Source organism: Schistocerca americana, chromosome 5 (assembly GCF_021461395.2).
Source record: "Schistocerca americana isolate TAMUIC-IGC-003095 chromosome 5, iqSchAmer2.1, whole genome shotgun sequence".
NCBI lineage: Eukaryota > Metazoa > Arthropoda > Insecta > Orthoptera > Acrididae > Schistocerca > Schistocerca americana.
In genome coordinates, this window is record NC_060123.1 from 150953744 (window position 1) to 150970577 (window position 16834).

The window sequence follows — 16834 nt, forward strand, 5'->3', positions numbered from 1 at the left end:
TATGGTGAGGCCTAAAAGATGTATGAGGCCATACTGCCCCCCCCCCCCCCCCCCCCCTCCCACATCCCTCCAACATTTGCTACCTCAGTTGCTTCTGCTCATAAAAAGCCTGTTCAGAAAACAAGTACAGCTACACAAATGGAGATTGCTAGTGTCAGCACTAGGATCTGCATTTGTCATTGCGCTCCCCCCAGAACATCAGAAAAGGCCGTGGTTGCCGACATTGTTGAGATTCCTGCCTCTCCGAAGGTTGTCTGATCCACCATCCAGTGCTGCCCATACCGCCGCCACAGTTGTCTCTGAAACCTCCCCAAGGCAAAAAAAAAGGGCAAAGTGTTAATCACTGATTGAGATGTGAATCAAACAGTCCAATGATGTTGACGTCATTCTGACATCTCTCATGGTTAATCTCCTGAGCCGATGCACCTTGATGTTGGCCTGTGGCACTCATCTCGCGCAAGACTGAACCTCCACTCATTGGGGGCTCTACTCCTTTGCGGTAAGACATGGCGAAAGTGAAACCCCCTTGATTATTGGAACTCATACTACAGTGGGACATTAATGAGTTCAGGACTCCAGTGGAGGAACATAAATTCCTAGCAGAAGAGCACCCCATGTGCTTATGCTAACAGGAAATGCATTTTAAAGAGTCTGATGCCCCTGTGTTAGGGGCTACATTTTCCATTCCAAGGATGACTTGACTGAGGAAAGGGCCAGTGGTAGGGTCACTGTGTTTGTCAATAACTTGTGCCACCCCTCTGCCTTCTCCTGGCTACTGACCTGCGAGCAATTGAAGTTGAAATTGTAGTGTGTTAGAGAATCACTGTTCTTTGCTGTATTTACCTCCGCAATATCCGATAGACTCTGCGGCTGTCACAGATCTTGTAGAACAACTCTCTTACCCATTTCTCTATTGGGTTACTTCAATGCCAGTAATGTATTATGGGACATGGGACTCAAACCCAGCTTGCCCTAAGGGTCAAATTTTGGAGATCCTCATTATGTCTCATGAGCTGTACATTCTCAACACGGGCAATGCCCCTAATTTCTCAGCTGCTACCTGGTATCCTCAACCGTGGACCTCTCTTTCTGCTCTTCAGCCCTCGCATATTCTGCTCTGTAAGAAGCAATGGATGATCTTCGTACCAGTGACTGCTTCCCATTGTGGATCCACCTACTGAATGGAGTATTACCAGACAGAAAGCCACAGAAATGGATGGTCAACTGGCTGCTGTTCAGTCAGCTGGCTGTGTTGAACACTGGGGGTGCATCCGAGAATGGGTGAACCACATCTCACGAGTGATCCACCATGCCACAGACTTACCCATCCTAAAATGATCAGATCATCTTAGGAGGCAACCTTTGCCTTGGTGGACTAGTTAGCGGGGCTCAGCAATCCAGGTCAGTCACGTGACTCTGTAATGGTTTAAATGTGGCCAACCAGCAGACCCCCCCCCCCTTCCCCCCTTCCCCCCCCCCCCCCCCCCCACTCCCCTCGTTGTTTAGAGTCAAGAGAGCCAAGACTTGACACAAGATTAAGGAGAGCAATAAAAAAGGTCACAACAAGCATCCCCGGACTCTATCAACCATTCTACCTTCTCTAAAATGTATAGGAAGCCATCAGGAGGATTTCCATTAAAAACAGTTGCTTACCATTAGCAGCAGTGCTGAAACAAGGCTATCTCCAAATGACACTCGGAGACATCTCACAGACAATGGCAGAACATTTTGCTACGACTACTGCCATACCAATCAGATGTTCTGTTGCTGATGTGTGACCATAGAAAGGAGCCATTTGGGCCTCAGTGCCAACTTTTATGACTCTTATAAGTGCCTTTTTTCCATGTGGGAGCTGGATTCGGCATAGTCTGAGGCTTGTGATCCTGTACCTGGTCATGACAAAGTGCTTTGACATTTGCAGGCAGCTTCGAAGAAAATTATCCTCGAATATCTGAATTGGGTATGGCAGACAGGCCACTTTCTCAACTACTGAACAAAGGCCATTTTTATATCTCTCCTCAAACAAGGAAAGAACCCGATAGTTACTGGTGTGGTGCCTTAACATGCTGTGTAGGAAAGACCCTGGAACGAATGGCTAACCGTCATCCCCCCTGGATCGTAGAGACAAGGCAACTCCTTTGCCACTCTCAATGTGCATCGAGAAGGTTTTGATCCAGTGTTGACAACCTGACCCTACTAGAGGCGGCTATCCAGCAAGCTTTCCTATGTAACCACTGCTGTGTTGGTATATCCTTTGGCATCAGTAAGGTGTGTGATACTATTGGAGACAAGTTATTCTAGGGCAGCTCCACCAATGAGGCTCTCGTGGCAACCTGTTCATTCTCACAGCTCTTCCTCTGTAAGCTCTTTTTAGATATTGAGTTGGTGAAGTGCTGTTGGGTCATTTTGAGCAGCGAAAAGGTAGTGTTCCACAAGGCAGTTGTATAATTGTTACCCTCTTTGCCATAGCCATAAACAATATGTTTATGGTTAGGAGTCCTGGACAATGCTCCTTATTTGTGTATGATTTTGCAGTTTTCTGTTTATGCTCAAGTACTGCAACAATGACTTGCCAGTTGCAACTTACCAACTTACAGTGAAGAGGTTTTAAGAGTGTGCTTGCAAAGATGGGTTTTTCATTTTCTGCCAATAAGAGTGTGTGTGTGTGTGTGTGTGTGTGTGTGTGTGTGTGTGTGTGTGTGTGTGTTCATTTGAATTGTTTGCATGTCACTTTACTTCACCTAACTTGCATATGCAGGAAACCATTCAACCTTTTACAAATTTTGTGAGGTTTCTGGACCAATGTTCTAACAAGAATGAACATGATTTATGGAACTTAGTTCTTTATAGAGCAACATGTGAGGTACAGGTTGTGCATAGCATTGAACATATAGACTGGACAACAGTAACACAGTGTAAAAAAAAATAGGCCAAGCACTCATTTGCGAAGGCTTAAATAATGCCATTTCTTTGGCCACTCACTAGAGTGCACTAGAAGGCTGACGTACGTGGCCTCTATAAGCACACCTGTGAACTGTATAGATGTGCGCTCTGAAACTGCGCACATCATCAATGAAGGTATGTCATGCCTGCCTTCGGGGAGGGGGGGGGGGGGGGGGAGGGAGGAACCACTTACATACATACATGCATATATAAAAAACACTATGCACCTAAAATGCATGGTAGAGAAAGAAAAAGCACTGCTACCTCAACAACACAATGGCGGGCAGACTCTTTCATGGTAATGTGAATCTAAAAGCTGGTAACACAACCTAACCCAGGGGAAGACAGAGACGAAAACTCAGAGCAGAGGGACTCCAGTTGCTGATACGGAACTTGATCTGAAAATAAATTTACCTCATCGGCAGTGGAGAAACCAATAGTGTTAAATGCATCTAACCTGAATAGGCCTGTGATATAGGAATGACCCACAACAAGGAATGTTAGAGGGTTAACAACAGATAAGAGACAGGAGTGGAAAACTGACCTAGGATCAGAATTTGTTGTTTATTGTAGCTAACAAACTTCTGTGAAACCTGTGTGAGGGGAGGAGAGCCCAAATCCACGTATGTTTGTGTGTTTACTAAAGTCATTGCAGCTTTTGTGTCAACTTGCATGTTTAGTGCTGTATTAAACACATACAAGTTAACCAACAATTTGTTCAGAGAAATAGTTATTGTAGAAATATAGTTTATGTACATCGGTACTACTGTGTCTGCCATGTTTGAAGAGCAGTTACACACCAGTGCACTGTGGCCTTTCTTTCAACACTTGTTGCAAACCGACCAATGCTTAGGGCATGCAGCAAGCTCATGTTGGATGAAGCAGTACGAGCAAGACAGAAGAGGGGCATGTGGCCGCTGATGTGACACGGCCTGTTGCTGCTGTGGCCGTAACCAATGCTACCCCATGCGACGCTGAATTGAAGGTTGTACTGCTGCAACAGCTTCCCCGTCATCCTGAACACTTGCAGTGTGTGTAACAGAGATTGATGAGCAACTTCTGATACCTCACTGCATGCAGCAATCTGATTGCCTCTGGCCTGTGACACTTTAAAGGACTGTGCTACGTTGAGCACATCCATAAGCATCACATTCTCACATTGAAGTGCTTTTTTGCAGATTTCCCTATCCAGATCCGAATGAATAATAACATCGTGTTCCATGTGATCAGCATAGGATTTGTGGTGAGTACCAGTGACTAATTTACAACAATGGCTCAACCCATGTAATTCTGCAGCCCAGGCTTTGTAAGATTGGATTGGGCATTTCTGACAGTGGTGAAAATCTACACGTGTCGCAATGACGTGCGTTCTGTCACAGTAATAGGTTGAGAGAAGCTTGCACGTTTCATCAAATGATAAGCTGGCCGGTTCTAGCGAAGGCACACGTTGGCCCAATGACTGAATCAGTGTGGAGAAAGCCTGGAAAGAAATGAAGCTCTACACAGGTTTGCATTGCCCAAGCAAAAAATGTGGAAATGTTGGTGTAACCATGCCTTGTAGGAGTCCCAGTCTTCAACCGATTCATCATAAGGTGGAAAGGGCGATGGTTGCACTGACTGGAGAGTAATAACTATATCTTGAAACTCTTCCATTTATCTGTGTTTGCATACAAAAACAATAATGTGAGGTTGTGGGTCCACTTTGATGCAAAACACTTTTGTTATTTGTTTGTTTATTCCCCCAAACTAGTTTCAGTGACAAATATCTCCATCATCAGTGGGTTCTTTGATTCTTATTTACTGTATATCATAGCATGATATTACAATTGTTGCCACTGTTTCTGACATGTTTTCTTTGTTGCCATTTTTCTCAGCATACATTGTGTCATCTGCAAGGCTATTGGAAAGTTCGCAGCTTTTTTTTGACACATAGAAATATAACTTTTGCACCTTACACATTATGCCATCTTGTTGTGGTTACCAGGTCTAAAGTACCTGAAGGCAAGGACCCAGAATATATTGAGTGTCTTCAAGTGCCTTAGCCACAGGTCTAGGGGAGCAGACAGGTTGGGCCTGTTCCAGTTTTATAGAGGTTTCATGAGATCACAGCTAGACTATGAGTGCACAGTATATGGCTCAGTGAGAGATCTTTGATGCTATCCACTATGAGAGGCTTAGGCTGGCCATGGGTGCTTAAAGGATGCCCCGTACTGATTATTTGTGCTGAGGCTGGAGAGCTGTCACTTCCCATCTGGTGGAAACTGATCATGGTACATCAAGCGTATAAGTTCCTCGCTGCTCCGAATTCACCATTGTATTGCACTGTTGCTTGTCCAGTTATGGAATGCATTTTCTTCAGTCGTCCATGATCAATGAGGCCCTTTGGAATCCATGTGAAGTGTGAGCTGCAGTCCCTTGTTGTGGGGTATATACTGATTCATATCGGAGATTTTAACCAACTACAACTCTGGTCACTGCAGAGGAAAAGAATAATTTTAGATTTAGTGCAGCACAGGAGAGATTGCCCTCCTACTTATGTTTTTACAATGATATTTTCCAACGTTTTAACTGAGCTCCACAACTAGTAGCTGTATTCATGGATTAGTCTAACCAGGCAGTTTTCGTTGGCTGCTATTTTGTTTTCCCTGATCATGTCCTCAGGATTTGGTTGTCTCCAACCTCATTGTCATCGATGTCAAATTATTTGCATTCTTGAGGATGCTGGAGTAAATGAGATGTGTCTTGCTTGCGAAATTCATCGTCTGTTCCAACTCCCTTCATGTCCTTCAACCTCTGCAACCCTTGTATCCAGCTGATAAAGTAGTCTAGGATATCCAGGGTGCCCTTCTCCACTTACAAAGGCTGGGGAAGGATATGTCTTTCTGCTGGGTGGCAGGTCACATGGGTGTTAAGGGTAATAAAAGGGCAAGTGTAGCAACCAAGCAGGCATGTCGTGAGCTTCAGGTAATTTATTATGCCATCTCCCGGCATGCTATCACTTTTCTGTTTAGGTGCAGAGTCATGCATCAATGGGAAGAAGAGTGGCTCGAAGTGACAGACAATAAGCTGCATCTAGTAAAGTCCACTCCACCTCCTTCCACTCATGCAGGGGGGGGGTGGCAGGGGGGTGGGGGGGGTGGGGTGAGGTGCTCCTTACTTGTCTTCCGCATGGGTCGCAACCCTCTGAAGCATGGCTTCTTGTTCTGGCGAGAGGACCCTCCAATGCATGATGCTTGTGACGCACAGTTCTCTCTGTGCCACATTTTGCTAGAATGTGTTTTATTTTTGGACCAGAGTGCAGCAGCAGATTGGCCAACAGATCTGCCCTCTGTTTTAAGTTACTTTCAAATGGCTGTGGATAGAGTTTAATGGTTTAGTGATATTTTCAACTTGTTTCCTAAAATTTTTGGGAAGTGTTCTTATGCATTAAAGGGTGACTGGCCCACCCATATTTTTTGTAACTGCTCAGCCATTCACACTTACCTACGTTACTATTTTAGCTCTTCTCTCACGATTTTTGTATTTTCAGTTTTAGCACCTTTTAAGATATTAGAGTGGCTTGCCCTGGTTTTTGCAAGTGGTGAGCTTCCATAGTGTTGGCATGCATTACTCATTCTTTTGTGTTTTCTCTAGTGTAAATGCTTGTTCGCAGGATAAAATGTATAGTAGTGAATAACGCAATTTATCTGCGACTGTCATTAGTGTGCTTTTACTTCCATTTTCTCTGGGATTTAAACAATATGTAGGAGAATTCTGCTTGGACAGGCTTCTACAAATCCATATATTTTTCTTTAGTTTTTGTCATATAAGTCGCATTTTTAAAGCTAAAGAGGAAAACTGAGAGTCCCATGTGATTTCATTCTTTACTTTTAGTGCACAAATTGTTGAGTTTACTATTGTACAGCAGATATGTCATTATCAATTGATTTACTCTATAACTGGTTTCTCATTTGTTCCAGAGTCCCTTTCAGTGGCTGGAACATTCCTACTCAATAGTGTTGTGTGCATGATGGGAGTTTTACTGATATTTTTGTTTGTACCAGAAACTAAAGGCAAATCTTTGCATCAGATTGCACAAGAACTGAAGAATGTGTAAGTATACATTTTTTACTCTTTTTTGCATTTTTAAAAATTTCTTAAAATTTTAGTGTTACAGTCTGTTAAAGAAACTGATTCGGTAATATGTTTCTTCTAATTGATTTTAGTGTTTCATTCTTTTTATTGAGGTATGACAATACTGAATGTAGACAACAGCTGTTTCTTTGTCTTAGCCCTGCCAGTGTGCATAGAATTTGTATTCTTCCTAAACAGTTCTCTTATTTTGGTTTTCCAATGATAGTGATCTAGTTGTTATAGTCTCTTGACTTTGTATTTTTGTTTTCATTTAACATTGACCTTATATCTGTTGATAATTTCTGTTGTTGGGAAGATCTTTTATTCCTTATTTCTTGTTATTGACTTTCCTTGTTCAGGATCTATTCAATTATGCTACTTGCTTGAACTACTCCCAGAAATTTCATTTTTGAAATCTTATTCTTTCTGATGCCATGACCTTTCTAGATTATTGATTCAGTTTTGTACAATAGAATTGTATAGCCATTGTTTTTGTATATTCGGTTTCAGCACGTGCTTTTACATCCAATACAAGACACACAAGCTCAACTGAATTGACTTATTGTTTATTCACACAATTCTGATTATTTGAACAACCAAATTAAATGTACTTAGAGAGTCTTCCAGAGTAAACACCAAATAAACGAACACTTCTTCTGTAATTCTTAGTTGGCATAAAGGGCTGCTCTTGCTACTGCCAAGAATGAAGTCACTTGATAGACTATATAGTGGAAACAAAAGTTAAGTTCTGAAATGCTACAAGTCCATTTGTCTTGAAAGCTAAGTTCTTTTATGAGTATGAATGATGTCAAATTAAATTTCTGTACTACAATCCTGTCCTAGTCCAGACCCACCTAGCTGGTAGTGTCTGGTCCCTGGTAGCACAACGTCATGGTCAGAACAGCGTTGGTGAACAGTGAAATGGATGACGAAAGCTGCAGTCGCGGCGGATCTAGTGATGATCATCACGTCTGGGCAGGCAATGTCAAAGCTTTCTGCTGCTCCAGCGAGAGCTTAAATCCTCGCTTCGTGGAGGATTACTTTGTTTTGATTGGCTGCAGAGCTGGGCCGCAGAAGCAGAACATAGTGCTGATCTGTGCATGCTGGTTCTATTTGTGCAATGATTGCGGTGTCAGTGCGACTGCCGAATCTGCGCTCTGCTGGCGTTCTCGCTGACTTCCTTGTCCTGACAGAGTATGAGCGGAGCCATAGGCGATTGAATATTGAGGGCAGCAGACATTCAGCTGCTGGCACTCTGTGGTAGGTGCGCCACAGAACCTGCAGCAAAGTTCTTCTACACTCTCCTATTCTGTTGCTCTTCTGCAACAACTTAAGTAACTTGTTGATGGTACCTCTGTCACATTCATGTGTGGCACTGTGTGCAGCATAGCAGAAAACAATCTAAGTTTATTTACTATTGAAGCAAGACATTACTGTGTTTTTGCCTTTTGAAATGTAATAATTACACATCTTTGTTACAGTATGTAACAGATATATGGTTTTCACCAAATCCTACAGATAAAAATGGTGCAGTAGTAAGACACTGAACTTGCATTCAGGAGGATAGCGTGTCTCTCTCAGTCCAGACTTGTTCTCTGTGTCTAATGATCTAGTTGTAAGTGGAAAATTAAATCTTAATCTTCCTTCTTTACTTCTAACAGATCCTCTCCAGAAGAGTTGTAACACTTCGGTCACTGATAAATAATAGTGTATGAATTGCTTTGTTTAAAATAACATCCTTGCAGACCAATTGATTTTCAATAACAGTTGCCATAGTCACATTCATACACGTGATCTCCAATAAAAAATGTTCCTGGAACTTGACAGTGAACATTAGTATAACTGAGTCACAGATATGTACAGTCCTATTAATGGAAACAGATTGTTACAAAATGATGAATGGTAAGATATCTCCCCTAATTCAAATGCTCCAGAATTAGCTCCATTTGTGAGTGATGCTAAGAAAGTGGCAATGGCCCTTCCCTTACGCATCTGCTAGTCATAATGAACATTGGACTGTGTTCTTTAGGACAAAAGAAAATTTATTTTTCATTGTAATCCCCTTTTATATCAATGCATTTGCTTATTTTGGAATTTAGACTATTGGAATTTTGTGTGTAAGGCTTTTCCTGATCCACAGTTTTTTTCTTGTAATGTTTCTCACTGCAATTAATTGATCATTTTTGTAACATACTCATTATGATGAATCAAACCCATGATCTACACAAAAGTGTAAGTAACATGTAGAAAACTTATATAATCCAAATGTGTCTTTTTAGTTTTGGAGTCAAGGTGTGTGAGACAAACTTTACACACACTTTTCTCTCCTTCAAAACAGTATGGAGAATGTCTTGAACACTTGTTTTAAGAATGACTTGAACACTGATTTAGACATGTTATTCCACTGCAATTTGTTACACAACAGTGTTGGCACACTATGGGTGGATGTCCACTGCTTAACACTACCTGCTCACATGTGTCTGGTTGAAAGCGCATCTGTTGTTTACAGTTGTTAGTTCAAGATGCCACAGTAGTTACCACATTGACATCACTTACATGCCGGAAATAAAATCTGTCTTGGAACTGTTTCAATGCATCGTGTGTGACTTTGGAAGCTGGTGTATGCTTTGTGCATCCATCTTTTTATAGACACATCAGTTTCTACAAACTTTCACCTGTCACCATTTCTTCATCATTTATTTGCTCTGAGAGTGCAACAGTCTCTGTTTCCTCAGCGTTTTCTGACTTTTGTTATTTAACCGTGCACGATCTTTTCTGCCCTTAATACACTTCCTTGGCACACATTTCTCCAGAGCACTATTTAACAAACTCTGCCCATAATTCTTCTACATCCACAATATTTGAAATAATGTTGTCCATTCATTGTCTAAGTAGGATGCTAATAACTGCTCATCTATTCTTTCCAGTACAAAATCTCTTGTAGCATTCTTTGTGGGTCTGTTAACTCCAGTAACCAGTATGATGACATCATGATCACTAAACCTGACCTCTGTAGTGACACCATCAAAAATGTCAGGCCTGCCCATAGCTACAAGGTTGAAAATATTTCCATGGCTTGTGAGATGTCGAACTTGCTGCACGAGATAATATTCGGAAAATGTGTTCAGAAGTACTTCACAAGACTGCCTCTCCATACCACTGCAATGAATCGATAGACTTGTATGAATGGGCAGTAGATCCACCTTCCTCGGTGTGAATGCGCAAGTACAGCCAACCTCCTAGGGGAATCCCACGGCAGCTAGCATGGAGGAAATGGACAGGGACTGCGGATAGGAAGCACTTATAGGGAATGTTGATTGGCCATGAGGTGTGCTGAGATAGTCCGCGCGGTTGCGGTAACATTGTGTCCCACGATGCAGCGGTTGATGAACTACACTGATTCTACATAATGTCCCAATGCAACTTACATCAGTAATCCCTTCCCTTTCCTTTCCTTTCCTTTCCCCCCTCCTCCACCTTCAATTTACAGAGAATCAATACGTTCCAGTCACAGCCACATGGAACAGAAAATGGCATATATGCCCAGCTATTTGTAAACTGATTTAATTATGTACAAAGTACTCATGGTACAAACATGTATGTAATGAAAGGGCAAGAATTATCGTACAGAAATGATGTATCAGATGTTGCAAAAAGGTGAACAGTGCAGCAAAACACACACAGTTTCTTGCTGTTGTGCGCCACACAAGATGGTCTGAGTTTTGGGCATCTATCCTAGAAACTATTCACTTTAAAATATTATAGCTTGAAACATATTTGTCTGATATTAATGAGATTTTAATAGATTAAGAAATGGCACCCCAGACCATCACTTCTGGTTGTCAGGCCATATGGCGGGTGACAGGTCGATATTCAGGGCATATCCAGACACATCTTCATTGGTCATCTGGGCTCAGTTCAAAGCGGGACTCATCCCTGAAGACAATTCTGCTCCTGTCAATGGGATTCTAGGCTGAAGATATGTCTGGACAAATCCCAGACAGCAGTGGGTTACTAACCTGACTTGTTTGCTATATGGCCTGACAATGAGGAGTGATGGTGGGATGCCACTTTTTGTCATAGCAAGACCCCTTACCGCACAGTGGTATGTCACTGATATTCTGTGCCCCATTTTGTTGCCTTTTGTGGCAAGTCATCTTGGGCTTACATTTCAGCAAGATCATGCTCGCCAAACCCTACTTTAACCGGAAAGGTTACCAGGTCTCTCTCCAGTTGAGGACATTTGGAGCATTATGGGAAGGCCTTCCAACCAGCTTGGGATTTTGATGATCTAGTGCACCAGTTGGACAGAATTTGGCATGATATCCCTCAGGAGGACATCCAACAACTCTATCAATCAATGTGCATAAGGGCAGAGGTGGACCAACACACTGTTGACCTGCTCAATTTATGAAGTTCTTTCTCTTGAATAAATCATCAATTTTTTATGAAGTTGTAAGCAACAACAGAATACATAAATAATTATAATAATGCTTTTAATAATTATCACTACTTACTGTACCACTTATCATCTGGCAGAAAAGGTTCATACTGTACCATACTGTAGGTTCATACTGTAGCTTCCCCACTAGCCACATGTCACGTGGATCCAGTAATGGCTATACCAACTGTACACTCTGCCCATATAGTGTATTCTTAACAATTAAAATCAACACCTCTAGAATTACCTTTTGTACGCAGTCGATACAGCTGGTCAAAGTCTTTCTGAATTATTTAATTTTATACGAAATTATGCTAAGCACATCAGTTAATCAACAATTATTTGAAGCTTTACAGTAATAATTGACAATTTCAGTCAAAGTCTATCAATCATAATATATTTTTTCCTTTATATTCACCACTGAACACCTATGGGCTTCGGGATTATTTTTAGATGCTTAGGTCTACTTCATGTAATACCAACAATTCCAATTAGAGCCCATTAATAATTACATATCTTATGAGTCAGGAACTGGCAACAACCTTGACGCAGTGGATACACTGGTTCCCGTGAGATCACCGAAGTTAAGTGCTGTTGGGCGTGGTCGGCACTTGGATGGATGACCGTTCAGGCCGTCATGCGCTGTTGCCATTTTTCGGCGTGCACTCAGCCTCGTGATGCCAATTGAGGAGCTACTCGACCGAATAGTAGCGGCTTCGGTCAAGAATACCATCATAACAACTGGGAGAGCGGTGTGCTGACCCCACACCCCTCCTATCTGCATCCTCCACTGAGGATGACACTGCAGTCGGATGGTCCCGGTAGGCCACTCGTGGCCTGAAGATAGAGTGCTTTATGAGTCAGGAACCATGACCAGTAATAGATGCGTGTCTCTTAACTATCTCATACATAATTTATATTACATTATAATCGGACACTAGAATAGGTAATAGGATAAAGTCTTAGTATAATACCTCTTCGTATTTGTGCTTCAAGGCATGAGAACTGATGCTATCACTGTTACACAATATTATCATCATTAATCTCTCTTCTTTTTACTTGTCCAGTTGTGTTATAGTCTCTCCCATGGGTAACACAAAGCCCATCATTATCTTTTCAATATCCCTTGTTAGTCCTGTTTGGTAGAGGTTCCACACACTTGAGCAATATTCTAGGATATGTCACACAAGTGATTTGTGTGCAGTCTCCTTTGTAGACTGATTGCATCTCTCTAGTATTCTGCCAATTTATCAGTCTGCCAACTGCTTTTTCTATGACAGAGACTGTCTGATCATTCTATTTCATACCCCTACACATCGTTACATGCATATATTTGTATGAGTCAAATGATTACAAATGCAGCTCATTGATATCATAGTCATAGGATTCTAAGCTTCTTTTTTTCCATTTGGGCAGTGCACAATTTTACATTGCTCAACATTTAAAGCAAGTTGCGCCACTTTGAAATCTATCAAGAGCTGTCTAAATATTTGGACAGCTTTTTTCAGATAGTATTTGATAATAGATAACTGCATCATCCGCAAAAAGGCTGAGCTTATTATTAATATTGTCTGCAAGATCATTGATACAGAACTTGAACAGGGTCGCTCAGAACACCTTTGCCTGGGACACACATGAATTTATGTCAATGGCTCTCCATCTGAGATACCATGCTCCATTCTCTCTACCAACAAATTCTCAGCCCAGTCATAAATTTTGCTTGATACCCCATACCCTTGTAACTTTGATAATAAGCATAGATATGGTACTGATTCAAATAATTTTCGGAAATCGAGGGATACAGCATCGACCTGTCTGCCTTGATCCATAGCTTTCAGTATGTCGTGTGAGACTTGTAGAAGTTGGGATTCAGATGACTTATGTTTTCGGTATCTTGCTGATTGGCTTGGAGGAGGTCATTCTGTTAGAGATATTTTGTTATGTTTGAACTCAGAGTATACTTCAAGATTCAACAACAAATGGATGTCAAGGCCTCTGAGAGGACATCAAACCCTAATTTTCTTTCCATTCTGTGAAGATGGGTTGCAAGCAGTGGTACACATATTGGAGGTGATAGCTTCTTTACCCCATAGCTTACAGTTTGGATAACATATCGGTTCAGTGTCCAACATTGAACTGGTAAGCAGTTTTCTGTACTGTGGCAAGTGTGTCTGCTGTTACAATTTGTGATAGTTGATGGCACCCCTGTCACAATTTCCTGCTACAGTTGACATGGAGGTGTTGGTTTATTCCTAAATTGACTAAAAAATGGAGTGTTTTATATGTTGGGCATGTGCAACATGGGCATGATCAGATCCAGTTCACCACCAGCAATGATGGGTGAAGCTTTGAAAATGGCAGCCACTCGTTCTGACGAAATGTCAGTAAAATCATTAGACAAACGTCGACCGAAGAACCCGAGACAAAAGCCAACAGACTGTTTGTCAACAAGTGGCCACAAAAGCCTTAAAAATTTTGTATGATCAGATTTGTTGATGTTGCTTGTCATGCCCATACTGTGGTCGACAGTCATGCAGGTGACCAGCAAAAGGTCTGACAACCCCTGTCGTGACAAATTGAACTATTCCATTTGATATATTGACAGAACTTTTTTCTCCAACACAACAGCTATTTCTATTATCCGTCCCTCATCTATATACCTAATTTCCACCAGTTTAAAATAAGCTAAGCATTGAATAAAGTATCTATGTTTAGTATTTAGTTTTTGGAGAAAAACAGTTGTAAGAGTATCTGAATAAAGAACTTGTGGTAACTGAATGTTGAGCAATAAAGCTGTTTACATTCACTAATATTGAAGGAGTGTTAGTGATTTTTTTGTAATGAAAACTGCAGCACTTTTTGATAGGACATTCTGTTTCTAATAAGATTGATTGGTGTATTAAATCACCCTCATTGTGATACTCCGTACATATAACACAGTGTGTTTTGTACTATTGAGGATGCTTACTTGACAGCTCTTTGAAAGTTTCAGGTTGTGGAATTCAGTTACAGTAAATGCACTACATTGTTCATTCAGTCACCATCCATAATGACAACTGCACAATTCAGCCATTCTGCCATGTAGTGATGTAACAATTTCTCTGTTGTTACTTTTACAAAGTGGCTCTTGAAGTTCATGCAATCAGTTTCTTTCTGATAGTAGTTGTTTTGTGTGCTCTTTCATTCATAGAGTGAAGACACACTAATGCACAAAGCAGTCATTGTAGATATGCGAAAGACTGACTGACATGCACTGTCATAAGGTAAAAATGTTAACTCAAGATAAGGATGTGTGTGTGAAATAGACTTAGCACTCAACACAGAGGTTTAGCACTCAACACACGGAGGAGGGACTGAATAGTGGACAGAGGTTTAGATCCTTCTTGTTCCTTTTTTGTGTCTTGCTAGTGGTAAATTTGTTTTTGCACTGATGCTAGTAGTAATGTATTTGTACTTACTTTGTAGAGGAATTTCTGTCATAAATATTTCATATGTGATTGCAGCACACATTATTAAAAATGCTTACATAAAACTTGTCAGAGATATTAGTGTAAGTGAGAGGTACTAAAACAGAGGAGAAAAAAAAATGCGTTCTCCTGTGGTTGAACTTAAAACACATTACCTTGTCAGTAGGCAAGATGAACAGGATATATCAACACATTTTTCTTTTACCATTTAATATTTCCTATTGCTATTTCCTTCCAGTGATAGAGATATGTTTACTGTTACTGTGTCAGTGATTCAATAGTAAGCACCTCTTCTGTGTCTCACATACCATCAATCTCTGTATTTGACTTTTGATTTTTGCTTTAGGAAATATTTCTTTATGTATTGCACAAGTCTAGATTAGCTCTTCATTTTTCTTTTCTCATTTCAGGTCCCCCAAAACACGAATGTACCAAAATCTCCATGGTCTGCCATGCTTAAGTAATAATGAGTGGCTTCTGCACAAATCAAGACAGTATCGTCAAGTTTCTCATTCTGGAATGGAGAGCACAGTAATTTGAAGATATATATTGTAATTTATTTTATTACCACTTGCAGCTTTGAACACAATGACAGCATATGACTTTATATGGCTTCATAATGTTTGGCAGCTTATTTGACTTTTGTAACTTCTGTCGAAGTGTAGAGATCCTCAGGACAGTGAGATGCAAAAATACATGCTAGGAAACCCCCCAGCAAAGCTGTCACATTAGGCCTTGTATTGCTGAGATTTGAAAAAGCTGCATCCCAAAGGTCATAACACCTGAAGGCTAGCTGAAGCTGTTGGTCACAATTACTTAAGAACCACAGAATAACAAAAACGTAATGACAGTTGTATCACACAATGTGGTAGTGACATAATGGTAAATCCAAGTTCAGAATGCACAAATAAGGGCTTTCTCTTTGGGGGTTACACTGTGTTCCTAAAGTAGACTTGAAAATAGATTTGGAAATGAATCATGTTCTTTCATGATTAATACAGTAAGTTTCCCATTAATACAACTATTCATCGAATTTTGCGATGGAACTCTACTACTAAGGCCGAATCTTTTACTGAAGTAGTAGTGCATTGTATTCAAAATTCTCTCTTGGCTCTCGAATAATATCAACATTATTCCTGATGCTACACATTATTAATATCCTGTCATTATGTTACATGCTGGTAATTCATAGACAGTTTGAACATACTGATCTGCTCCTATTCCTGGGCTTATGTAACATGAATTGTAACTTGAATTGAACCAGTTGACATTCTCTCTAATCATATTTAAAACAATTGCACCAATTTTGTATGTAAATGATGTACACGTTCCTGCGTATTATACTGAGGTAACTGTTTCTTCCCCTTATAAACTAGTTTTGTAAAATGTTTGTCTTGCTGTACATTTCAACCTTTATGTATTAGGCATATCCTGAACTTTGTGCTTCCTGTCAGAAGGGCAAGTAACTTTTATGTAATGTAAATATTTTTCTCATACTCACTGTAAACAAGTTTATACTATGACACATTTTGACTTGGTCATTCATCAAGTAACTTTATTCACTATTGCACACTGCCTCATCAATACTGCTTTAAGAATGTAACTTTTGTGTTTATAATGTTTTTATTTTTCATTTTATACTGGAAATATAAAAGTATTGTAGAATGTAAGGAGATATTTGCTTCAGCTTTAACATTACTTAGGTTAAATTTTAAGACTTTAATTATATTTTAAGTTTTGTGAAAATATTTTAGACCTCTTGTTTGTATTTAGTCAGCAGTATGTTATTTTAAATAATTGCTAAGTGATGTACAAGTTTCTCATAGATGAATATTTAAAAAAAAATCTGTTGGGTCTTAAACAGATAATA

General features: G+C 40.4%; 1 protein-coding gene across 1 annotated transcript in view; it reads left to right on the forward strand.

The window, feature by feature from the left end:
* The window catches only part of LOC124615928 (solute carrier family 2, facilitated glucose transporter member 10-like), an 84451-nt gene extending 67889 nt beyond the window's left edge, over nucleotides 1-16562 (forward strand). The window contains exons 6-7 of the mRNA XM_047144111.1: nucleotides 6903-7035; nucleotides 15375-16562. Of these exons, the coding sequence (XP_047000067.1) occupies nucleotides 6903-7035; nucleotides 15375-15504 (263 nt within the window). The 3' untranslated portion in view covers nucleotides 15505-16562. The remainder of the gene's footprint in view (nucleotides 1-6902; nucleotides 7036-15374) is intronic.
* Nucleotides 16563-16834: the final 272 nt, after the last annotated feature.